Raw genomic sequence first — 25,497 nt, forward strand, 5'->3', positions numbered from 1 at the left:
AGGTGAGCAGAGATGGGCAGTGAGGAGCATCATGTAGTCTTTGGTAGCTCTGCCCGTATCATTTGTATCGTCTCGCTCATGGCCCATCTGAGAGCATAAGTGGGATGCAAAGGGTGCACAAAATTGCTCGTGAGCGCAAACTGATTCACTGTCAACAAATGTACCCGGGAAGGCGTTGTTTCCGAGGATTGATTCCCCCAGCCCTCAGGAACTTGCAGAGAAGACAGATCTTTCAAGCCAGGGACGACACAAGCTTTTTGGATGGCAAAAGCCTGCTGTGCTGCTTGCATCTATAGCCTGCGAGATGGAGACTATAGGCGTATCAGTGCGGTATTGATGCACTCCTGCTAGCAGATGGCTCCTCGCGAGGACGTGTTACCAGCTGGAATACTTCAGAGCAGCTGTGAGGCTGTTTTACCGGAGGTTGCTGCCGTATGGAGTGATTTCTGGAATCAAGCAGCTCGAAGTCTCTCTTCGCGCTTTTCCATTGTGCCGGGTAGATGTTAGATGTGCAAAATGTCTCAGACTGTCGTAGACAGGAGTACACTGCATCTTTTTTATATTCACATTCCTGTAGGAAGCCTTATGTGACAAAGGAAAATACATCTATATGTGAATAGTCCAGCACAGGTCTTCAGTTTTCCATCCATCAACTCTTTTCTGGGTGGTCAGGCATGTACTGTGGCCGCTTGTGGTCCTCGCACACCAGGTTTTCATCTGAGTCGTGCCAGATGCTGCAGCACGACAAACCGTCCATGTGTTTCTGGATGCTTAACCCCCATACTCTGTGCAAAATGGAGGGTTTCAGGTGAACCCCCTCCCCAAATGCCTTTGCATTGTGCGGCAGTACAGTGCTTCTGCAGGGATTTAAATACTGCTCATTCAGGTCATCGTGGCGTTAGTAGAGGGAAAAAAAGAGGTAATGGTAATCCAGATGTGCTCTTCACCATATCTACTGAAATCTGAGGTCCTCTTTGCTGTGTGCTGTTATTGTGCACAGTGTGGGGCGCATTAGTTACTGACATGGAGAACTGGTAGAAAATTGGGTGGGGAGAGCAGTTATTTGGTTAACAAAAGGCAAGTCCTGTAAGGGGATTAAAGGATTCATCAACAGGGCTGAGCAGCTGCCACACCTGAAGTTACACAGGGCATCTCCAAATGGCCGGAGTGAAACCTCCTTTCTCCTAGCAGAGACCAGAAGCCATCCTTTTTCTTCCTGACAAGCTAAACCTTTCCTTTGAAGTTCCCGGCGGGTGCCCGTCCCCGCTCCCCCCAGCACTGCCTGGCTGTGGTTGGGTTTGTTAGCGTTTCCCCCAGCCAGACCAGACTTCCTGACATTCTTCTGCGCTGCAGTATGTGGCAACGAGATTTTATTTTATTTACTTTGGAAGGGCGACACGTCGCCCATAGCTGCCAAGCGCAGTTGCGGACCTGCTAGAAAGAAGGCAGGAGGTGAAGGGCTTTGTGAGCTGGCTTCTCTTTTTGTCCCATTTTATTGCATTATTGTTTTAGCCAGGGTATAGCTTGGCTTGTGCCATAGGCCACCTGGATGCTCTTTAGAAAGCACAGCTCGTGGGGACCTCTTCAGAGAGGAGCCTGTCGGGCTGTAGTCCTGGGTTTGTCAGAAAAGCTCATCCAGTGCAACAGAAACCCACCCGAAAGTCATCCTGGAAATTTTATTTTCTTTCTTTCAGACAGGGAGACCCAGAGTCTTTAGCTGGGAGCTCCTTTTGTTGCTAAAGAGGCACTATTAATTAGAGGCCTTAAGATAGTTTAATCCTGGCATTAATCACTGTAGTTTTGTTGCAGCTTTCTTCCCTCCTGTGGAAACCTGCTTCCATCCCATCTTCTGCAACAGCAGAATAAGCACCGTATCAAAAACCTGAAGTTTCCTGGAAAAAATGTATTTATTCTGAACACACAGGAGAGAATGTTTTTAGGTACTGTGGCCAGATTCACAAGAACACAAACTGAAATCACGTTAATGGGGATAATGCAGAAATGCCCTGCATTGCAGTCTTCAGAAATCAATCCCCAAATGACCAAAACAAGTCCCCCCTCAGCTCACTGGCTGCCGTGGGAGCTTCAAATGGTCTGGGGCTAAAGGCACACGGCCCTGATTCAATGGCTAAATAAAACAGTATATGCTCTCCCAAGTTTCTGACTAGAAACAAAACTCACACCATACTACTTTTTTTTTTTTTTTTTTCATGGGAGTCTCTTGCTCACAGGCTTACAGAAATAAATCTGAGAATGTACAACCTGAAAGCCAAAAGTAGGAGCCAAATGCAAAGACTCAACGTTGATTATTACTATATAAAACCTTGCAAAGCCCAGTCCGGGCTCTTTTAGGGAGCATGGCCCAGCCTGGGAGAGGCAAAGGGCAAGGAGCATCAGGCACAAAACTGAGAAGCCCCTTTTGACAATATGCCTCATTTACAAACCATTGCCATATCATGCTCTCCCCATATGTTGTATGGGTGTAAGTGATTATCTGCTCATTTTCTTGCTTCAACATATGTATTTTATTTAAAGAGACATGACTAATCCCAGCCCCCAGATTAGCTTGTTGTTTCAGTCCTGCGGGTTTTCTTAAGTCATAAAAAAATCCTCAGAGTTAGGTAGAAAATTGAAAACAAAGGTTAAATAGAACTTCCAAAAATCATCCGCAGAAATGTTTAAATTAAATCCTTGATTTAACACAGCGGTATTGTGCTGGCAGGAACAGAGGTTTACCAGTCTAGTTTTATTTACTCAGCTGATTGAAATGCAGAAAAAGTAAACATCCTGGCTTGGTGCAGTGAGGAATGAGTTAGACTTTTGAAAATGCAAGATTTCTTCTCCTTCAGTAGGAAAAGCTTACATTACCAATGCAGAACAATAATTTGTAGCAGGTATCCTTTTACTAAAGGAAGATTAATTTGTGTTTTATTCTAGCCATTTTAGAAACAAGTAGGGAGACAATAAGGATTATTTCTTCTTTTTCTGTTGAGATTTAAATTCATCTATCAGTGTCCAGATCTTTTTTGTTTAATCATATGATGCTACAACTTGGAAATAGTTTGTGATGCTGGAATTGTGGGTCTGGAATTGAATATTGCATTGGGTTCACCCAGGGGACTTGACTTGCAGAACAGCAGCACTTTAATCCTTCATTACTTCTGGGTTTGCTTGGGAGTGCACAGCAAGGACATGGTACAACGAAGGGGTCCAGCTCTTGGGAGCGTGCCCAGCTCAGCGTCTGGGTGCAGAAGGCCCAATCCTGTATCTTCAGCATTCTCAGTTCCCAGCAAAGTAAGGGCTGAGGATCTGTGGCAACATGCAGACTCCTCCTTTGGAGCAGCAAGCAGGGAGAGGAGGTTACATGCAGCCATGCAGCTTCGAGGAGGTGCGTGTGTTGGCGTGAGTGGTGGGAAGGACGAAGTACAAAGGGTTTGAAATACAAGCTAGTGAATGCAAACGCTTACAGCAGCCACAGTGAACCTCTGTTAACCGTGACCTGAAATCCTGACTGGCCATCACCTATAACTTACAATGTTAAATAAAATAGCAGTGCCTGTAAAGAATGAGCTTTCTGTTAAGATTTTCATACAGCCCTACTAACAAAACAGAAAAACTAACTGAGCAGGCTGTTCAGAATAGGGCATTGAAAATCTATCCTTCCCAGCCAACTGTGCTATATGCAGCATTTTTGGACTCCTCTGACTTCTAGGGACAGCAGGCTCAGAGCACAGCAGCTCCAGGGATGCCTTTTGGAGAGGAATCATCTCTGGATTTCTGCTCCAGGAAAGGATAATCTGATCCTAGGGAAGAAAAAGAGCCCCCGAGCCAGTGTTTGGGTCTGGATAAACTCAGATAAGAAATGAAGTGTGTGTTTTAACAGTGCTTGGGACGTGCAGGCAGCGCGTTCTCTGTCACCAGAAAACTTGTCAGGAGTGTTTTGTCAAGGATGACCAAATGATCTGGGTACTTCTGAAAATGAGGAATAGCTTTTCCTCTTCCTTGGAAAACCTCCCCCTGTGCAAAGTTTAGATGTTAGCCACGGAGGACTGAGCTGGGCATTAGAAACTGCCTGTCTCACTTTCCTTGTACAGGAGCTCAGGCTATGATCTTTGTGTCTCATATGGCCTTGAGAGAGAGTACCGTGCCTTCACAAGCCTGACGGTTGGCTTAGTATCTCCCTGGATCCTGTGTTTTCTTGCACCACACTTCCTAGTCCCCTGGGTAGCTCAGTGCTGCTTCTATATAGCCTTCGTCTGCATCTCTGCATGAGTAAACTTTGAACAGGCAGCCTAAAGCAAACCCAGAAAAACCACTTGGAGTTGGCACAAAATGAAGTATTTACAAGCTTCCTACCAAGAAAAGATACGGCACATTTATATTTTGCCAGAGTGCAGAGTTTGTGAGTACCTCAGAGGCAAAACCCTGCCGCTGCTGAAAAAACATCTGAGATTGCACTTCTGTCTGGGTGCCTTTTTCACCCAGTGATGTTGATGGCAGCATCCAGTTTTGTTTGTTGCAATCTGCTGCTGTTTGAGTTTTTCACAGAAGGGTTTGGTTAATATCTGACTGTTTTGGCTTTGTGTTTTCCTTGTTTATCTATGTCTTTTGTGATGGCTGCATTAATGTTGAATGGTGATTGTAAAGCACTAATCTTCCCACTGACAGGTGTCATCCTTTCCGAATTTAAAAAAAAAAAAAAAAAAATCAATCAGTGGTTATTGATTTGAGAGAGTGTCCTGGAAGATATTAAATACCTAAGGTCTTTCTGTGAACTCATAAATCATGATTATTGTTTTAAAAGGCCATACATTTTAAGTGTTTTGTCAGCAAGCCCTGCCGGTGCTATTTGGATAATACAAATGTGTCTAAAGGCTTTGCTGAATCCGTATCGTGTGGAAGCAATCAGATATGTGGTTACACATCAGTGTGGTTTGAATAATCATGCCATGCCTTTGCAAAGTTAGAAGGAAGGAAATAAACAGGGTAAACAATTCTGAGGGTAATTAATTACTTACAGAAATTGAGATGAGCTTAACAGAATTGCTCTTTCCAATTGCAGTAATTAAGAACAAATCTCAGAAAGCAGGCCATGACTTCCCTGGGTGAGTTGAGGGGGAAAGGGATGATGCTTTGCCTTTGGCAGAAAAAATCAGGCATAGGTTGCCCCAAAACCTGGGCTTGGGCATCAGGTAGGGCTGAGGAAGGTTTGGCCTCATTTGTCTGGATAAAATTTTCAGAGTTACTGAAGTGGCTTTCAATCTATATAAAATTTCCCTTATGCCGAGGTAGGACCTCAACCTTTACAGATCTCCAAGGCATGTAAAGCCAGGGGTTTCTTCTGCAAATGAAGCTGTGACATGCCCATTGACCCCCGAGGTGGTTACAGAGGTCTTCAGGGGACCGGCCACCTCCTGTCAAAGATGGTGCAGGAACCAGAAGATGAGACTTAGAAATGATGGCTTGGAAAGCCATGTGATGAATGTCAGCAGCCTAAGGAAGGCGATTAGGAAGACATTTGGCTTTGTGCCATCAAGTTGGTAACTTTGTCACGAAACGCAGAGGCAAAATCCTTTAAGCACTCTTTTATTGCTTGCAATTGATTTTTCTCACCATGAAGACGCTCCTTCACTAATTAGCGATGAACCCGTTTGCTTTATGAGAGGAGTGCTGGACTTTCCAACTCCTTCCTGTAGATTTTCAGCAGTTCAATAAATCAATCTTTTCTAATCCTTGAGATTTTAAAAAAAAGGGGAAAAGAAAACAAACTTCTCTACTGCCTCATATTGGCAGGCAGTGGGGAGACACAATAGCACGCTTTATTTTGTGTCTCTGTCGTTCTTGCCTTCAGGAAACGTCTGTCTCTCTGCTTTATTTGCACCATATTAAAATGAATTCCACAGGTCTTTCCGAATGCTTTCAAGGGGGCACATCATCCATCTATTTTTATTTGCGTTTCGTCACCCGTAACAGCTACTAAAGGTTCTGTGTACTCACTTTGGCATTTTTGCTCGCTAGCCAAGCTGTGTTATTTTGGGGCCCAAACACTGAGTCCATGTGTTACTTACTGAGCCTTTTCCTGCTATCAAAGAGATGGGAAAATACTTTGAATTGTCAAAAGAGTAACAAATTCAAGTTAGGTAAAGTTAAACCATAAAGCGTGTTGAATAAAATGATAACACCTGAAGTTGATTAGTTATATAGGGTTTTATTAAAGGCCCAGTTTTACTTTAAATGAGGGTCAAAAACTACACTTTGGTAAATATAAAAAAAAAAAAGAAAGTAAACTCTTTTCAAAATCTAAGAAGACTAGACATTATTCTTTTTAAATGAGAGCTGAATAGCTTCTTTTTGATAACAGGCTTTCTCTGTTCAGCAGTGTTTTAGGACCAATCTGTGTGTGAAGGTAAATTCTTGCCTTACTTTTCCTGCTAAAAAAAAAAAAAATTAAGGCTTTAGCAATCCAGGATATTGCTAATCTACATACATGGAAGTGGTTTGCACCACATAAGTTGCAGATTGTCTGTGCCTCTGTATTGGGCTGTCTGTGTATATTCTGGCAATTCGGTCACCTTGTGTCAAAAACGTACATGTTGGGGTTTTAAAAGGATAGGCAGCATGAAAGGGGTTTCTGAGCTTAGGATGCATTGGTTTTGAAATTCCTTAAGCGTCTAAACAAGGATATAAGTAGCTAATTTTAGCAGCTTTTTAAAAAAGTATTGGTCTGGAAATATCACAGGAATATAGAAGGTAAGATGAACAATCTTTTCTCATCATTGAAGGAGAAAGTACTCTGGGAAATTGAAAGACATCTAACTTAAATAAGATTTTGAAAGAGTTTTACATGATGTGTAATTAACCTTAAAAAGTATTTGCCCCAAGGTAAAGTCAGGGCTTTTTTAAGATTAGAAAATGAATTAGGTATTTATACGGATTGGTAGACCATCCACTATCCATCATCTGGGCTGCAAAGAAACACAAGGGAGGTGAGGTAAGATTTTGCAGGTTAAAGGAATAACACAACCACTAAAGATCGGCTTTTTAACTTCAGATATTTGAAAGTGAAGCCCCCACCTAAGCCATCATTCGGGTTTCCTCTGCAGTCAGCAGAGAAAGGTATTTCTGCAGGGAATGGCGAAGCCTCACCTACCTAAAATACCTGTTCTTGTAGGGGATAAATTGCTCTTTGGGGGTACCAGTCTCCCATTAACTATGCAGTGATCAGAGTCACATAGTTTAAATTCAATGGGCTGCATCCCTTACTGCCAGGAATTGGAAGAATTTGTCCAAATCTGGAAAAAGCACTTTAGATCTAGCATCTTAAGCTATGCTAGGCTAGGTTTTCCAACGATTTCTGCTTCCACTGTTATTTGCTTGTACCACTAGTGAATATAATCTCAGTTTTCCACTTAGCAGCTCCATTTGCCTGTGAGCTAAGGCTCTTCCAAGGCTTTTCTCTTGTCTAAGTGATGGGTTTTATGTATTGAAGATACTGATACAGTATTATTGCAGCACTGATAGGTTTCACAGACTTCACCAGGGGAAAAAAAAACTCTGAAGTAATTTTTGTCAGACACGAATTGTTGCTAACACAAGAGTTAAGCTTCTTACAACACTTGAGTTGGTAAAATGAAAAGAAATGATCTGTATTTCATGAGGGATATGAGAGACTAAGTCCTACAGGCCCTATGTGTAGAGATTTGAAGTGTTTGGGAGTTACGCATCTTTGAAAATCTCTCTTCTTTAGGCACCTGCTTGCTTTGGGCAGCGGGTCCTAGGCACATCTGGGTTGGGAATGGGGTACAAACTGCTCAGGTCTTTTTGATGGTTTTCTCCTGAGCTGCTTTGAAGTGTTAGCTTCAAGCTAAAAGGCAATCTGAGTTTACCGATTTCGTGTTTTGTCTGTACAAAGATGAAATGGAGCCTTCAACTGCCTTGAAGAAAGGCTATTACAGATTGCTGAAAAACTTCACGAGGGTCTGAATAGCAGCAACAGAGTAAAAAATTTCCCTAATTCTCTCTTTTTATAAGCTATCACCAGTGACCTTTCAACAGTAAAATCTTTACCATAAAACCTGAGTGCTTGAGAACACAGTAATAGAAATTCGTGCCCTACTCCTGCCCACATTGCTGGGCTGGGAGCTCCAGACTGTCTCATGTCTTCATTTAATTTAGTTGCATCATGGGGAGCTGCAGGTCCTGCGGTGCTAGACATGCCACGAGCACAACGGGAACCTGCCCCGATGATCTTGCAGGCTGAGTGGACGAGAGGGCAAAGAGAAGCAGAGGGATTTGACCAGCACCAGGCTACCCAGCTGGGATGGGCTGGAGATCCCCGTTGGTGCAGCTAAGGGGGAAGCCTTTTAATACCAATGGCTTTTCTGTGTTCCTGGTACCTCCCCAGATGCATTGCAGATGTAGAGGTCACACTGTCTCAGCCTATGTTTTGATTACCCCGTGGTGTGTCCTCTATTTGTATCTCGCTGCTCAGAGTCGGGTTAGGGCAAGTGTTATGAGTGTGGCCAGATCCAGCCCATTCAACAACTGTTCCCTCCGTTTCCCAAAGACCCCAGGTGACCGCGCTAGGGCAATGCTGGGACTGGCAGCATCGCTGCCTCTTCTGTCTCAGCCAAGGACAAGGTGGGGAGAAAATGGGAATGTTTTGCACAGTATACCGTGTGAAACCACCTTCCTCCCGTGAGGACTAAATCCTGCTCCTATTGATACTCAGATGGCCCCTCTGTGGCTTCAGGTGCATGTGAATGGTGCAGATGTTGTCCCTACATGGCATTAGCCGTTGTGAGGAGAAAATACAAGGCCTCATCTTGGACATACTTAGTGTCCCTCTCAGTCAGAAGTTACTGCTGAAAATCATTCAGCTTTAATACAGCTTCTTTCTAACTCGGGCTGTAACAGGTCCCCTCCAAGTGGAGTGGTTTGTTTAGCAGAGGGTATAGCTTGACAGGTTGCCAGTATTGACCAAAGGAGGTCTCAGCAGGATGGACTGGCCCCAGCTACATTGACAAGGGTAATGAGATGAACATATCGAGCCAGCCTCAATCTCTGGCACCCACGGTGGCTGCTGCAAGGGATCACAGGTTCAAAGGCTCCACGCCAGGAGGGAGAGGAGGCCTGGGAGTTGGCCTGCCCTCCCCACGTGTTGCACATCACCCGCCACGCAGGCAGAGTTAGGTGCACAGCCTGTCCCGGAAGGTCAGGGAGACTCCCCTAGGAAAATGGCTGCAACTAGTCTTGTGTCCCCACAGTGGCAGAAGCTCATTTTGAGTGGTCCATCTTGGCTTCTTCTTCACTGCAGCAGGCTGCTTTGCACTCTTGCTTGGCAAAGTCCTTTCTTTGTCCTTCCCTGTGAAATGGGAGTAAATAGGTCAATGCTTTCTGTCACCCAGGGCTTTAGAAGATCCTAATGCCGTTATCTCAAAAAGAAGATCACGCTGCAGTCTGGCTTGTAAGTTGGCAACTTGGGAGTTACGCTTATGAAAAAGTAAACAGCAGTAAAGAGGCTCCTGTAATACACTACAGCACCGCAGACGGAGAGTGCTGGAGGCACAGTGAAGTTTTGCCACCTGAACGCATGAAAGCCTTCTGTGGTGGCTATGCGGGAGTTTCAAAACTCATCTTCTCCAGAGATACCCATGATTTTTAAAAGAGGTTCCAAAGTCAATTAACAGTTGCGTGATCAGAGCCAGGAGGGGTAGCTGCAGCTTGCAGCTAACGATGCTTGCTTCTGTGCATGAAGCCAGAGTCCTCGGTCGTGTTTCAATTCCCTGGGGCAGTGAGCCAGGCTGGCTGGTGTGTAGCAGGCACACCTGATGCCAGTGCGCCTTTGGTTTTGGTGATGGCTGGTGGGAGAAGGAAGGGGGACTAGCAGTAAGCTATATTCTCTATGTCGTTATATTTCTAATGTTGGTGTTCTTGTCTTTATGTCTACGCATTCTTTAGCTATGAGGATAACAGACCCTTCATCAAGTAAGAATGACCTGAATGGCTGATAAATTTCATTTATCAGTGTGGTCTCATGAACCAGCTGTCAGATCAATATTGAAAAATCATTGAAGCTTCTGTCATTCGCATTTGAGGCAGAAGAGCAAACTGTGCAGGAAAACAGTTAGGCATACAGCTAACATGCAGAGTAAATGTGCTGCATATGTATTGCCAACCAATTGTCACCATATTGGCTTTATATTCTTTGATTGGACATTACTTGAATTCAAGGTGAATGTTCCCAAGTTAATCCTGTGTAGTACAGACTTGTTATACCAATAGCAACCCACTGGTCTACTGTGGTCTGTCACTGAGAGTGCTTTATGGTAATATAAATACAGAAGTAAATTTTGAGGAAGGTGCAGGGGTGGTAATCCCCATGATTCCCGTGCTAGTTAATGGGAGCAGTGCAAGCAAATCTGTGTTCGGTGCATTGGAGACTGTCTCCTTAATCATTGGAGTACCTAATTGTCCCTAATTATAAATTTTGGATTTTCAATTACACCAAAACAGGGACGGTTTTGTTTCTTTATTGCTATAAAATTGCACTACAGAAAGGAAAAACTATGAAAAAGCAACAGCAAGTCTGTACAAAGAGGAAAAAAAAACAACAAACCACAAGCCACACCAAAAGAAACTGCGAAGAAAGGCAAAAATGCCTAGAAATTACATGCCTTAGGGCATCTGTGCTTTTTCTCCTGCAACCAAAAAGTAATGCACAGTAGCACAAAATAGAAGCAAATCAACTTTGCAGTAGACTTTCAGTTTGTTCTTCTGGTGAAGAGTCCTTTGTGTTCATTCTTGAAGCATCATTCCCATGTTCTCTTTCATTGCTTGGTTCTTTTTTTTTTCTGCGGATACGGGATGGAGCTATTCAAAGTAATCTCCACGCCCTCTTCATCTCCAGGTCTTGTTTTCTGAAGCACAACACCGTAACACATGCAGTTTGCACTGTTGAGGGTCTTCTAACCCACAGATTCCTTTCCATCACTGAAGGCAGCACTAAATAACTGTTTCACTCCTGCACACCTCTGCAGCCAAAGGCTCTTTAATCGGGTTCAAGAACTGGCTGTGCTTCAGAGCAGAATAGTTTTCTGATATCCTGGGAATCATTTTTAGAAGACTCTGTAAATGCAGCAAGCTTTTAATCGTGGAGGAGAAGGGGGAGGGGGAGTGTTTTCCCTTTCATTTGTTGTTCTTTTTTTAAAGAAAAAAAATTATTTGTATTTTTTAAATTGGCATGCCATTAAGATGATAATGTGCTCTCACTGATGGTGGAATCTCGGGGAGAAAAATATATCAAGTGGCTAAATCTGGAAACTTTATCTAGTGGCTACCTTTCTGAAGGATTTTGAGAGTGCATTTTCAATTTGCATCATGCTAAATATTTATTAGCGGGATTGACTAGAAGTGCTTCAAAGGAGCTGTTCTGGTCTGCTAGATACATAATAGTGATTTTTAAAGAACTGCCTTAATAAGCGGTTACCTTAGGGAGCTCTTCTGGTCATGTGGTTAAATAATACATATTTTATAAACCTCTGTGGAAGACTTAATGCTGTATTTTCATTCTAATACCTAAAGAAAAAAACAACAGAAAACATGAATACAACATCGGTGTGCTTCTGTTTGTGAGAAGCCCTGGTAGAAGGGAAAGGATTCAAGGCTGCAGCTGCCACGGAGTCTCCATAGTGGAGACTGCCTGCCTGACCTCTGCAGGACTTGTTTTTCCCTTAAGCTGCTGCTGCTTCATCTTTCTCCCCCTTGCCCCATGCTCTGCTTAGCAGATAGAAGCCCAAATATGCCCAAACCCTGGCCAAGTTTTTATGAGGCTGAAGTGGCTTAGAAATGTAGGTAGGTCCTTTTCCCTGCAAGCCCTTCTGCAGCACCCCAGGCTGCTTTGGGGCAGACAAGGAAGCAGAGGTGCTGGCTGGCTGCAGGCTTGTCTGCTTTTGGAAACTGAAGGGTTAAACGGTGAGAAAGGGCTGCAAAGATTGGGTATCATTGCATTCATTTTTATGACGTTACACCTAATGATACCAGGGGAAGACAGAAGAAAATCAAGGCCTTGAGGGAAAGGGCAAAGGGATGCTCACAGTGCTGCTTGCTATGCACTTCCCGCTGTGCTTCCCAGCTAGAAGCTGACTCCCTCCCCTGTGCAGCAGCAATTCCTTTAAAGTTGTAGGTAATTTAGCATGTGGAAACTAGGGAGATGGCTAGGAGCAGGACCCAGTTCCTATCCTGCTTGTCACACTTCATGTCATGTCCTGTTGTTGGAAGATCAGTCTCTGAGAAGTTAATTGAGCAGATAACTAAATGTTATTTAGCAGGGTAACATGGAATACTTCTCCTGCCATCCCAGCAGAGCTTTCAGCTTTCCTGAAAATACACTGAAAACAATAACATCCAGCAGCCGTCCGGTGTCCCCAGCTCTGTCTGTCCAACCAGAAGGTCACTGGGCGAAAGCAAGCAGAAACTGCAGGCTACCCGTATTTGCTTGAACAATGTTTAGGGCCAAGCAGTGGCTGCACCCCTACTCCCGCTTCCCTCCCAGGGTGAAGCAAGTGATAATCTTAGTTTTGCAGCCGACGTGAAGGTTTGCCCCTCCTTTTCTCCGAGCAGAAGTGTGGCAGCAGCTACTGTTTTAGCAAATACAGTGTGTGAGCGCCTGTATGTGTATCTATATTTCCCCCCATCACAGGGTGGAAGAAGTGTGAAGCAGCATCTCAGAGAGCCTCCTTGTGTGGAGCCAATCTGGCAAGCAGTGAGGGCTTGCCCACCTGCTTGTAATTGTTTATATCTGGCTTACAGGCATATGAGAGACTAGCTAAAATGCAGCAATACATGTGTCTTGGTGTTAAGCGTAAAGAAGCTAATCCAGCTGGCACTCCTGCCCCAGTGAAACCAGTGGACGCTAAAAAAGTGACATTTAGAGTTGTTGTTCTGGTTGGTTTATTTTCTTTTCCTGCCATTTGCAGAAATAGCATCTACATGTCATTTACATACACACTGCTTTCACATTAAAAAAAAAAAGAAAAGAAACATTGTGGTTACAAATATGCTTTGGTTATGATAAATTTCTGTGCTCATAACATTTCCATTCCTGTATATTTCCTCAAGCTTGAAGATTTGTAAACTGCATCCAGCTTGAAGACAAAAATCCCCACGACTCATTTTGATATGCTATTTTCTTTTTGCTAAAACCATGGGCAAAGTCTTCCTGCTTGTAGATGTGTGCCTTCTTTTGTAGATGAAAAAACAATCCCTTTCTTTTTTTTTTTTTTTTTTTTGTTTCTCCTAACAGGTCCTGGGTTATAGGTGCAATAGCCCTACTCTGCCTATTAGGACTGACCTGGGCGTTCGGACTCATGTATATTAATGAAAGCACAGTCATCATGGCGTATCTCTTCACCATATTCAATTCTCTGCAGGGAATGTTTATATTCATTTTCCATTGTGTCCTCCAGAAAAAGGTAAGACAGACGGTTCCCAGCGGCAAAAGAGGTGGTAGCGGGGTGTTTTGTTGCCTAACAACCGCAGCATAACATCATCTGTGTGCCCTGAATTCATCTCACGCAGATTTATCTCCCTGCGCCTAATAAGGGTGGTGTTTAGACTGGAAACCGGCAAGATGCAGGGGAATGCGGTGATAACGAAGATATGTGGCAGTGGCATTTCGAGCGCATTGGAGGCAAGGGAAAAGGCAGCTGACAGTTTGCAGGGCTTTACGGTAGCAAACCTGTAAAAGGGCTTTGCCTGCTATCGGCCAGATTCTCCTTTCCCACATGCCAGCGTGAGACAGGCACGACTCCACCAGCATCCGGAGCGTCCTCGCGTGGCTGGGCGCTCGCAGCAAAATGGAGCTTTACATCCTCATTTGCAGTCCCTGCAGGAAATCACCCCTTTCTATAGCAGCATATATGGGTTGATGGTATGTTACAGGGGCTGCTTCCCCCGCTTTTTTAAGAACTGAAGGATCTATGCTCTGCAACAGTTCATTAGCCTTTGTATTTCTGGGTTCTAATGTGGGCTTTTGGAAATCTTCCTCAAAGCAAGCACAGTAAGTGCTTCTTGGTGGAACTTGAAGTATGTCCCAATTAACATTTGCAAGATAACAGCGGAGTAACTTAGGTAAACTCTGAGGGGAAAAAAAAAAATCAAAATAAAAATCTCTGTGTGTATGCGTAGATCAAACTTACAGCCTCTGACTATCAGTAATAAATATTTTTAAGAACCATTTTATTCTACACTGAAATTCAGTAGTACAGAGCTCTCCAATTCTGTGCATGTCTGCTGATAATTTTTTATGTACATCTTGGTTTTAAAGGGCAGTTTCTTTATCCAGTATAAACATAGGGAAGAGTTTACACATGGATACATCTGGGTCCCAGTTTCTCAGTGTAACCAGCGGCTTTTGGTGAAATGGCTTACTGGGTAAAGTTAGGGCTATGTTGAGGTCTGTTCTGCACCTGAGAGCCCTGGGCTTGCTCCTGTGTTACTCACGTTTTCCTATACAGGCAATGGAGATCTGACCTATGAAAACACAAGCAAAATTCATGGTAGCAAGTGAGCTCTGCGAGCGATGCCTCTGGAAGGATCTGCAGAGCTGTGCAGAAAATGTCATTTTTAAACCAAAGGCAGACTTTTGGGGTTCAGAGTTTTGTCCTTGTCATTTCATCTCGAATTTGTGCAGCTTAAAAAGCTTAAAAGCTTTATCTAGATGCAGCTGCCTGCTGATGATCCCAAAACTTTCAGCAGGAAAGTTTCCAGGCAAGGTAATAATAAGAATGTAGGAAGCATCACCGTCACTAATTAAACCCGCAGGTGCCTCTTTGATGAGCAGTTTGAATTTCTGCACCATTCTTACTGGTGCATCCTCTCGCCTCCAATGCACCTCGCAAAGGGTCAGTCCCTAACCTGGCATCCCAGAACAGCACCACAGCCTCCTTGGCTATCAGGGTGCTCACTCGGCATGGCAGAACCGTTCTCTTTTCTGTCTCAAGACGATCTATACCCTTAAAGCATGACTGATGACTGTGGGATCGCTCCTGATTTATGGCTGCATATTGGGAAAGAGAATGCAGCTGGTACCTTGCTGTGGAGTGGATGCATCTCTCTGACCCAAGAGCTGAGGGAGGAATTATTTGAGAGGAGGGGAAAAAAAATATCCTTTGCTTTCCTATCTATCATGGACTAGAAAATCAGCAAAAAGCTGCAGAGAGGCAAGCAGTGGGTGGCTAATTAAAGCAATTGAATTATTTTCTCTCAGCAAAGGATTGATTAGGCACTCGAGCATATTGGGCACTCGTGGTATTGTGTTTGTCTCAAGCGCTTAAGGAAGAGCCTAATGAAAAAGCTGTAATTTGCTATTTAAACAGTTGTTTCACAGAGTTTTGAAATGCTCATAGATAGTCTGGCAAAATTTCACGGCTAACCGTGTGCTCCAAGGACCCTCAACTGGTGTTTTGGACATGCATGGGGGTATTTTGGCTTTTTTTTTGTCAATGAGCAACATGACCTGCTTGTGGCTTTTCAGTACAGTCTGCTCATTTTCAGTCTTGTCCCATCTAGTTTCTGGGTATGGCTGGCCATAAAAAAACACACCTGAAGCTCAGTCAAAGCTTAGATCCTGCCCTGACACAAGTCAGCGTAGTTCCCGTGAAGCAAAGGAGGTGGCACGGCTTTACTCCAGGCAAGGAGTTGGCCCGGTTTGACTGCAATGCCCATTTAAAACATGACTGGCTTGCGCAGCACTGTGGGAAAGCAGGCTCCAGCCACCCCTGTGCACTGGGAATATAATCTCTAGGGCTGCTGGCTCCACAGTTTCCTCAAGTTTCAATTTGACTGCAAGAAATAATTTAAAAAAAAAAAATCAATAGCTCTTATATGTTTCTTTTGGAATTTTTCTTCTTAGTCCCCTGCCAGAAGCAATAACTTTTAGTACCTTGATGAGCCAATATGCTAGTTTATATCAAATCTATGAAGGTATTAATTTTCAGTCATAAATAGTGTATCTGTAGTTTCTCCTGTGCTCCTTTGATGTGCCTCAGAGGAAGCTACAACCGACTGGTGTCAATGAGCAGCTTTGCTGCATAAAAGCAGTCCCTTACGCCATCGTAAACGGTGAGCTCACATATCGAGAGCATTCAGCTGCAAGGTGTAATAGGCTTCTTCCCCATGTACTGCAGCAACTATCATTTTAATGAACCACTGAGGAAAAATCAGGGGCCATGTTGAAAAACAGAAGGCAGAGGGTTGGAGGAGGAGCTGCCCGCTAACCGCCATTGCTCTTTCCTTGACTAGGTACGTAAAGAGTATGGAAAATGCCTGCGCACGCATTGCTGTAGTGGGAAAAGTACAGAGAGCTCTATCGGCTCAGGAAAAACCTCGGGGTCACGGACACCTGGAAGATATTCCACAGGCTCACAGGTAACCCACGCTTCTTGTCCATGCCCCGGTGCTTTGCACCACTGCACCGATAGCCTTCGTGGCTACGCTGGGAGGGAAGCTCCTCTCGGCACCAAAGGAGCTGCCTTAGGGTTCTCCCCAGTGCATCCACAGAGATTTCTCTCCCTCCCGGACCTGAATTCAACACAGTAGCTTCCTTTGGGATGTGATGGCAGTTAGTGCCTCTCCAAGAACGTTCTACGTAATTGTGATGAGAATAAAAAGTCCAAATTTGCCTTCCAGAGGCAGGTGGATGGTCATCACCTGAGCTGTCCTACCCGCTTTCCATGGGAATCAGGAGCTGGGAACATTTTGTCAGCTATGCTACATCTCAGTACGTCCTTAATCATGAGCTGAAGGTTGTTGTCACTGCTATTGCCACGTACAGGAATGATGCTATAACCACCAAGTATTTTTCTTGCTAAAAAAAGACTACAAGAGTCTTGCAATAGCCTTCACAGTGAAAGGGCTTGCCTTCTGGCATTCGGTGGTTTGATCAATTCTTTGCCTCACTCAATTCACCTTAGTTTATAGACCTCTTAGGAGAATCCATTGGGGTCAGATTATCTTATTAAGTTACTGGATTTGTTGCACTTTGGTCACCTGAAAATTCAGGTTTTGTGTAGTTGGTGCACTTAGCAATTTTGAAGCTAACTTGTATGCACAGATGCAGATTTATGGACGAACAGTTCATATAAAATGAAGAAGCTTACTTCTTAATCAATAGAAACCAAACACAAATTTATTCAGTATTACTAATGGAAGTAATTATACATGACAGTTCCACTATTAAATTATGAAAGACATGCAGCGAGTAACAGTTTATAACCTACCAGGAAAACCTAATTTGCGATTTATGTCTTGGAGCAAGTTATTATTTATTTTCACTGGTTTGCAAGATGTCATTCAAGAGCTCCACTTTGGTATTTACATAGGTCTGGATGTTATGCAGGGCAAATAACAGCAACAGAATATGGAGCCTGTCTCCAGTAGGCTATCAAATCCCACAGTAACCAATAATGTCCAAAACTCACTATATCCAGCAACAATTAGGTGGCTGATTTGATTTTACATAACTTAGCTACTGGGTAGGTGCCCTCCTCTCTAAGAAGAGTTGACTTTAATGGGCCCTCCCTCTTGGCAGTCTCAGCATAAGAAAACAAGCCCTTTTGAGGGTGAACTGAGTCTCTTGGCAGCAGTCACCTTGTGGCAGGTGAGGTTTGAGGTACCACGGAAGATCATTTTGCCTGTAGAAGCTTGTCCTTGGAAGGATGGAAGTGCCTGAGACCTACTGTAGGCAGGAGAAACCTCACATGGGTGATGGAGAATGGATGGAAATCAGTCTGAGTTGTTGAAAGCATCTGACTCCTAACTTTTGACTAGAGAAGTCCATGAGGACGAAAACTCCTAAGATCCTTTTTTTTTTTCTCTGAAAAGCACTTAAGAAACAGAATAATTAATCCACAATGGATCATGTCAGAGAAATAAAATAGATTAAATGTCCAGGTGAAAAATAATTGCTGTAAAAGTGCATGGGTGTCATGTCACATTGTGCTTCCATTTATAGAGGGCTAATGCATGATTAGGAGATGCCGTTACTACATAGTTAATGAGTAGACTAGGAGGCACTTTTCAGCTGTGACCGCATGAGTAAGCCTTGGAAGATCTCACATGGCTAAGATTCCACTACAGGAAGCACTGGATTTTTAGCAATTAGGAAAAACATGGTCTGTCACAGTGGGAACCAGCCTTCCCAATCCCCCATACCACCTAGCACCACTTTCACACAGCCGTGGGACACGTGCGTCATACTCTGAGAGGTGAGGTGAGGGAGAGTTTCCCCTGGACACCTGGGTTCCCCAGTCATGTTCACTCAGGAATTGTGGTTGAACTGCTTGCAAGATGCATATTGGCTGGTTTTTTGATCATTTGCAAGGTCTAGTTGGGGAGGAGCGAGACAGAGGCATAAAAGCCACGGAGGTAGATACTCCACAGCATATTTGAGTAACAAAACAGAAGGCCAACATATTCGGGGCACTGTTTCCCCAGCAACAGAAGCTATACCACAGATGGCAAAACCATCACAGATTTTTCAGTAGGGGAACAGAAGTCATTCATTTGTGGGGGATTTTTTTTCCCCTGATATTCTCCAAGATGGATAGTAGCTATAGAAAACTTCTCATTCAGGGACACCAAGACACACATTAAGTCTTCTGTTACACTTCACAAAAAATAAGACACAAGCTATCTGAGATAGTACGGGAAGCATGCATGCTTCTGTGTGTAAGTTATTTTTCCATTATTTGGTGCTATATTGGTAAATCTGTAACTCACACAGGTCTGGGTTTCTCTCGTATACGATACCTATTGCTTTTTTTAATTAAGATGTAAGCAATCCAATTATGCACTTCTTCTTCGAGATAGACGTTTGTGTTATGAAGTTAGTCAGGCAGGGTCTGGCATGCACGAGGCGGGTTATAGCCAAACAGCAACAGCTTGCTTACAGCTGGCTAGAAACAAGTCTCATCCTGAGCTAGACATGCCAATAGCCATCTTTAGTGAGGCAGAAAGAAACCTATGTGCAGCTGCTAAAAATTCATTACCTGCTGTGGTTCAATCCCTCTTCAGAGCCGGATTCGTAGGATGTGGAATGACACAGTTCGAAAGCAGTCCGAGTCTTCCTTTATTACTGGAGATATAAACAGTTCAGCGTCACTCAACAGAGGTAATTATAAACTATTTTTCATATCTCTAACTCTTGTGATGGCTTTAAGGAGTCCGAAATGTGTTGCCCCTTTACCCTCCTCCCCCCTCCTCCTCACCTCGAATGGCACTGGACCCTGTTATCCCACATAAGAAATGTTACAATGATAACTGGGAGGAGGTTTTGTGGTGGTTGGTGCCTTTTTTTCCTTTTCTTTCTTTATTTTTACACATGCATTTTCAAGAATTGGCATTTCTGGAAGGGAGTTAGGAAAAGTGAGAAAGATAAATGAAATGAAGTTGAAAAGAAATCTCCCCTTTCCCTCAGCAAACTGCTAGTGCCAGAAGCTGCTGAGGTGTCAGCCCTCATTGCTGAGGGTGAAAATGGGCCATTATGGCACTGTACAGCCTGTGTTAAGCATCACAGGAGTCCTGATTGTCCTGGGTATGTAGCAATACTGTCATCTTTACAGAAGCAAAAATGAACAGCAGAGCATAGATGTAAGAAAAAACTGTGCTTGGAACAAAATTGTCTGCATTGGTGTTAATATTCCTAGTTTGAAGAACTGACTGGTATGAACTTCATAGACATCTGCGGAGGAAAGGCTATCAGAAACGTATATGCCAAACAAAATGTGGTGCCTGGCACAGGAGGAAATCTGAACAGCTTTTTTAAAAAAAGTCTTTTTCAGGAAGTTGCAGGAAAACAACGGTAAGGGAATACCAGAAAAAGAGCCTCAGAGACTGGTTTCTTCCTCCTCCAGTACAACTACTTTATGGCTTAGCCTTGAGCAACCAGATGCCAAATTCTGTTTTGCGTATCTGCCCAGTTGATGCTGGAATTAAGAGGGGGTAGAATTAAGATTACTGGGCCCAGCTGTTCTCTCATGGTGGTGAAAATCAAAAGTATTTCCAGTCCTGATGGTTTGACTGCAAAGCTCAACTGAGAATTGAGTTGGGACTTTGGTTCAGTGTTTATTCACCCAGAATTCCTACTGATTTTAGGGTGAGTTTTGCCTGAGGATAGGCTTGAAGGATTTTGACTGTGCTGTTAGTAGTACTGACCGCTGAGTGCTGGGGAACTAGGGGTATATGTTTCAGTTCTGTGAACATGATATATATTGCCCAAATCAGTGCAAAGGGGAAGGCGGTGTGGTTAACATGGAGATGTGCTTTTCTCCCTCAACCCACTCTGGAGGTTTTTGTGCCAGGATATTTTCACTTTGCACTGAAGCTTCATTGATAAAGATGGCTATAAGATGCCATTACTGCAAATGCCTGATTTATCCACATGTGCTGCCCTCGCATCTCTCTGTCTTTGCATCAAAGACTGGAGATCTACAGCTGGGCTTCTCGGGGGCTAATGTAGACGGGGATCACACAAAGGCTACAGCAAGAACCGCTGTTTCCCTCGGCCGCCCATCGCTCTGTTTCGGCGGCAAACCAAAGGGTGTTATGCATGAAATGTTCGCTCCTTTAGTTAGCGCAGAAGTTGACTTGCTCTCCGACGCACCTGAGGCTACAAAGGCAAATGCTTTAGCAAACAGGATCTTCTTGGCTCGTCGGCAGAAGAAAGGCGTCTCTCCTTTTTACGTTTAGGCTTTTTTTTTCCGTGCAAAGAAGGGAGTATGACCATAAATTGGGAAAGCTGTGAAGAGGTTTCAAGTGGGCAATCTTCATCCCAGTGTGGCGAGAGCCTGTTACTAGATGTGCCTGTTATTTAAAGGTCAGTTGGGAAATGAACTGCCGGGGGAGACATCTTCAAAGCGGATTTCATCCAGCTATTTTCCTTGTATAGCATCGGATGAGATGAATCACCTGAAGGCCTGAATCTCCCCACTGACTACAGAAGCAGCCTAATAACTGTCCTGGAAGGGAAGCCTTTTTGGTGGGACACTTAAGTGACTTGAATAAGTTGTACTGCTATACAGGGGCATCCTTCCTCTTTTTCATGCAGGGAGGCACAATATTGTTGTTGGTTTTTTTTTTGTTTTCTTTTCTAGTAGACAGAAGTATCTGCAAAATGGAGGTTAAAACATTTCTTTGGGAGTTAGCATCTCCAAAGCAGCAGGTGGTCAGTTCTGCTAGGAAAATACACCTGACATCAACAGTAATCCCAGCTGCATGGGGCCCCAGATATTTCACACTTTATCCTGTTTATTCCAGTTGAAAAGAAACATTCGTGGTCTTAGGGCTTTGCATAGAGCATAAGTTGTTTCTTCAGTCTCAGAGCTGCAGCCTGAACAGACCAGCAGGGCAATGTGGTTTTCACAGTTCTTGTCTTCCTTTTAATATTTTAATATATATCAAGCTTTAAAGGAGCTGTTTCATTAATGTTTTATTTACAAGTGTGCAATAAAAGCTCAGAGGAGTCAAGTGCGAGCCTTGAATTGTATGGTTAGTAGCTTTCCCTGCCTGAGGTTGATACAACAGGCTCGCATACCTGTTCAGGAGTCCGTCTCCAGCTCTCCCAGCCTAGACACCTTTTGCATGAAAGTATCTGTATTATCCCAGATTAAACATTCTTTGTGCACTGGTATTTTCCTCAGAGCTTTCAGACAGCAGCCACCTTTCTAAAACAGGGAGAAAATTATCCTTTCTCCCCAGAATTGCCCTATCCTCCAGGTTCTGGCCTGACTCCACGTCTCCACATCCTGGGCCAGCGCTGAGTTTTCATGTTTCTATCATGGGAGCAGAAAGCAGTGACACGTACTCCAACTGGGGTACTTTCCCATTTAATCCTTTTTTTCCCTGATCACATTCACAGTACTCACAGTCCCCTGCCGCTTGATAATGTCCCAGGCAAGATTGCTCTAGCTATCCGTATTCCTGTATGATGACCAACATCTCTCTATACCATCCCATCCCCTCTTCTTCCTCCATGAAGCTCCTGGGCATCAGTCTGGAATATGGTGTCTGTATTAGTGCATCCCTCCTCTGCAGGGAGGCCTCATTGACATGTAACTATGTCTTTTTCTGATTTAGCAGATATCACACTGCTTATGGCTTTTTTCAGCTCCAGGTCCTCCTTTACTATCCTCCCCCCAAAGTAATTGGGCATAATGTTATTTTTCTTATTTTTTTATTCGCTTATTTTCTTATTCTCATTTATCATGCCAGGAATTACGGATTAGTCCAAAATGTTTCAGGCTTTGTTTCCCCTTGCTGCTTATTATGCCTTAGTAATGGTGTGGATTTGGGATTGCTATACCACTGAAATCAGGAGGAAGGGAACAGAAACTGGCCACGGATTTCCTCTTCTACCGTCGAATGAAGAACATGCGAGTCCACCCCATGGTCATGGACTCTGTTTCAGGATGCAGGGGAATTCCTGCTCCTTGCATTCCCACTCCGCAACCTTGCTCAGTTTTTCCCACCATGGCTCTGGCTGGATACTTCTGCCATCTATTTCACATCCACCCTGTGCTCTACATTTCTCTTCCCAGTGCTGAAAACTTGCAGGGCTGTAAAAGCTGAACCAAGCTGATTACCTCGTGAGTAGAAAAAAGACATCTCCCTTTGCCTGTAAGGTGTTTGGTATAAATGGTCTTGATACAGGCACTTGGATGCAATGCTGAAAAACTGGACCAAAAGGGATGCATGTAGGATGGACTGTTTGCTAAAACTTACTACTTTGAAGGCTGAAAAGTAGAAGGTATGAAGGGAAAGCACCAAACAGAGTTTTCCTTTGTGTTAGGTTCCTGAGGAGAAAGCGGAACAGATGTCTGCTTGGTTTTAACAGCAGATTTTTTGGTACTTGGGCTAAGGACAGTTTTTAAAAAGAGCTAGAGATTAAAAGCAATTAACAGCATTATTGTTATTCCAATTCTGCTGTACTTGTGCTTTGGTTCACGGACCTGTGCTGTGCCTGTGGATGGAGCCAGCAAGGGAAATTGGGATGTCTCGCAGCACGGTGCTGATGGCAAAAGGAGCGGATTGCAGGGGACCGCTGTGAGCATGAGCGCTGCTGGGCTCTGATGGTGCAGCACGGGCCCGAGCTTTGGGTACGTCCAAGTGGCCACCTCAGGAGCATGAGAGACAGGTCTGGTTGCACCTTCAGAGCATTACTGTCAAAAAGCACTGGGATAGCTCAGACAGCCTTGCAAACAAGCAGTCATAGCACAAAACAGCAATGTCACTCCAGCCTATTTTTATCCATGTCTTAGGTGAGAGGTAATACAGTAATTACTGTCTCTCTGGATATGAGACAACTGGGAGAGAAAAAAAATCATCATGAACTATATGGTACTTTGTTAGCCTTCAGGTTTTCAAGTTGGGGGATGTGTGATTTTTTCTTTCCAGAGGAAAAATGGAAGTTAACTGCTAAAGAAAGGAGTGTTCCTTGTTTGGGTGAGGCTCTAGAGCAGCAGAAGTAAAGAAGAGTTTGTCACTAGTATGAGGCAGTGCTTTGTCATAGGAAAATGCACTGATGGAGCTATGTATATCCATTCGAGTTAGCAGATAAGGGGAACTATATCTTCAGTAGTGGCAAACGCTTACTGTTTCTTAATGGTTTTTCCCTCTTTGGGGAAATAAATGGGCTACGGGTAAAGCCACCAGATTTCTTTGAAAATAGAAATTACTCCAGAAGTCTGTTATGTTGGGTCAAGTGCTGTACTCCTCCTGTAATGCTCTGAGTCTTGGCTTACAAACTAGGCAGCAAGTTTAATAGTTTATTCCAGTAGCAGTCTGGCTATACAAACAGGAGTATGCCCACCTCTTGTCTTTTGGCTGTATGCATATATGCTTTATGTCCCCTCACCCCCAAAAGCACTGCACACCGTCCCTACCACCCTCATCCACGGAGGTCTCCTGGAGGGATTTCTTGGTGGTCTACGTTGCTGCTCCACTTGTCTGAAGGACAAGAACCGTCAGTGAACTGTAAGAGCAGAGCTGTTTCATAAGGGAGAAGAGCTGGGAGCTGAGGGGGAGTCAAGCACAAGCTACGCCTCACTGACGGAGCATGGTCCCGCAGGGGCTTAAGCCAGCAGGCAGAGCTGGGTGCTGGTAGCATGGTCCATCCACAGCCCTGGCCCAGGGTCCAGCCCAGAGCAGCAGGAGATCTTGGCAGAGACAGGGCTGGAAGCCAGGCTACAACCCAGGTCCAAGGTCCAGCCAGGAGACAGGCACAAGGCAAGGACTGGGCGTCCAGGGCTGAGCAGGGGGTGTGGGTCCCTGATGGATCTCATCAGGGACACTAAGATCTATTGGGGTCATCAGGACCCTGACTGCTGGTGCAGGATCGGAGCCCAGGACCTCTGGCAGCTCTTACTGCAGGATGGTGAGTCTTAAATATGAATTCATCCTTGGGGCCCTATGGGTCCGTTCATGAGGGAGCACGCCCTTGCCAGCAAACCCCATCAAACAGTCATCACAAAGGCCTAAGATCCCTGGTATAGGCATGCCAGATATTATTCCTGGCTAGGAAAGCCATATTCACTCCATGTTTGTTCCCATGCAAACGGGCTGAAATGGGAAATGGAAATGAGGGTATTGTTTGTCCCTGCCCCTTGGTTTTTCTTCCCAAATGCATAAGTGTCGTTGCGTGTCTCAGCTTCTAAGTAGCGCTCCAGAATAAATACTTGATTTCCCTTTGCATTATTATTTCTCCCCTGCGTTTTTATATCAACCACAAAGACTTAATCTGAAACGTACACAGGAAAAAGGGAAATTATTGCTACTGTTTTCAGAGATAATCAGTTTAATGTCAAATTCATGTGGATTTCTTCATAATGAACAGAACAAATTGAGCTCAAATTCAAACAGTGGGAATCTGAGTCAGAGAGGAAAATTAAAATGAAGAACATTAATATCCTGATTTCTAACCCAACCGAGACCTGATTGTTTCCTAAATGAAATCTCCCATCAAATTCCTCCCACCCACCCAAAAATATAATTAAGCTGTGATTTCCAGGCTGAAATCGTATCTGTGCTGTTAACTCAGCAGGGACGACTCCGTGTGTTGCAGGGAGGGTGGGTGAAGTTTTAAATTATCTTCAGGTGGCTGTATTATCCTGCATTTTAGGAAGCAGTTATTTAGAAAACACAGCAGAAGGTGAAATTCTTCCTTTGGTAAGAGACTGTCACTCCAGAAGATGGGAGCTGTGGGTTAGCCCTGGGGCACTGCAGTAAGTCAGGTTTGGGTCACTCTCCGAAATCTTCTCTTTCTGCTCAGAGATGGGGCTTCCTGGATGTGTCTCAGTGTTGCAAGATGAAGACGCTTTGGTGTAGCTGTCTGCAGGGGCGGTGGGTGTCAGGGTCTGGACATAACTGAGCAATACAGCAGTGAAAACAGGGTAGATAGAGTTTGGTGTGATTAAAAGGAGAGGCAAGCAGAGGAGAAGGAAA

The 25,497-nt window shown here is 44.1% G+C and overlaps 1 protein-coding gene across 13 annotated transcripts in view; it reads left to right on the forward strand.

Annotated features, from left to right (window-relative positions):
- The window catches only part of ADGRL3 (adhesion G protein-coupled receptor L3), a gene marked incomplete at both ends in the record, with an annotated part of 327,767 nt that overhangs the window by 285,943 nt on the left and 16,327 nt on the right, over nucleotides 1-25,497 (forward strand). For 7 of the 13 annotated variants that reach the window (XM_082315702.1, XM_082315706.1, XM_082315708.1 and 4 more), the window contains 3 exons: nucleotides 13,304-13,472; nucleotides 16,303-16,428; nucleotides 19,075-19,171. In XM_082315702.1, coding sequence (XP_082171828.1) covers nucleotides 13,304-13,472; nucleotides 16,303-16,428; nucleotides 19,075-19,171 — 392 coding nt within the window. Of the gene's footprint in view, nucleotides 1-9,960; nucleotides 9,988-13,303; nucleotides 13,473-16,302; nucleotides 16,429-19,074; nucleotides 19,172-25,497 lie in introns of all 13 variants that reach the window. The other 6 variants (XM_082315697.1, XM_082315704.1, XM_082315703.1 and 3 more) reach the window with 1 other exon arrangement.

The sequence above is a fragment of the Platalea leucorodia genome, assembly GCF_965183815.1.
Source record: "Platalea leucorodia genome assembly, chromosome: 6".
Lineage (NCBI taxonomy): Eukaryota > Metazoa > Chordata > Aves > Pelecaniformes > Threskiornithidae > Platalea > Platalea leucorodia.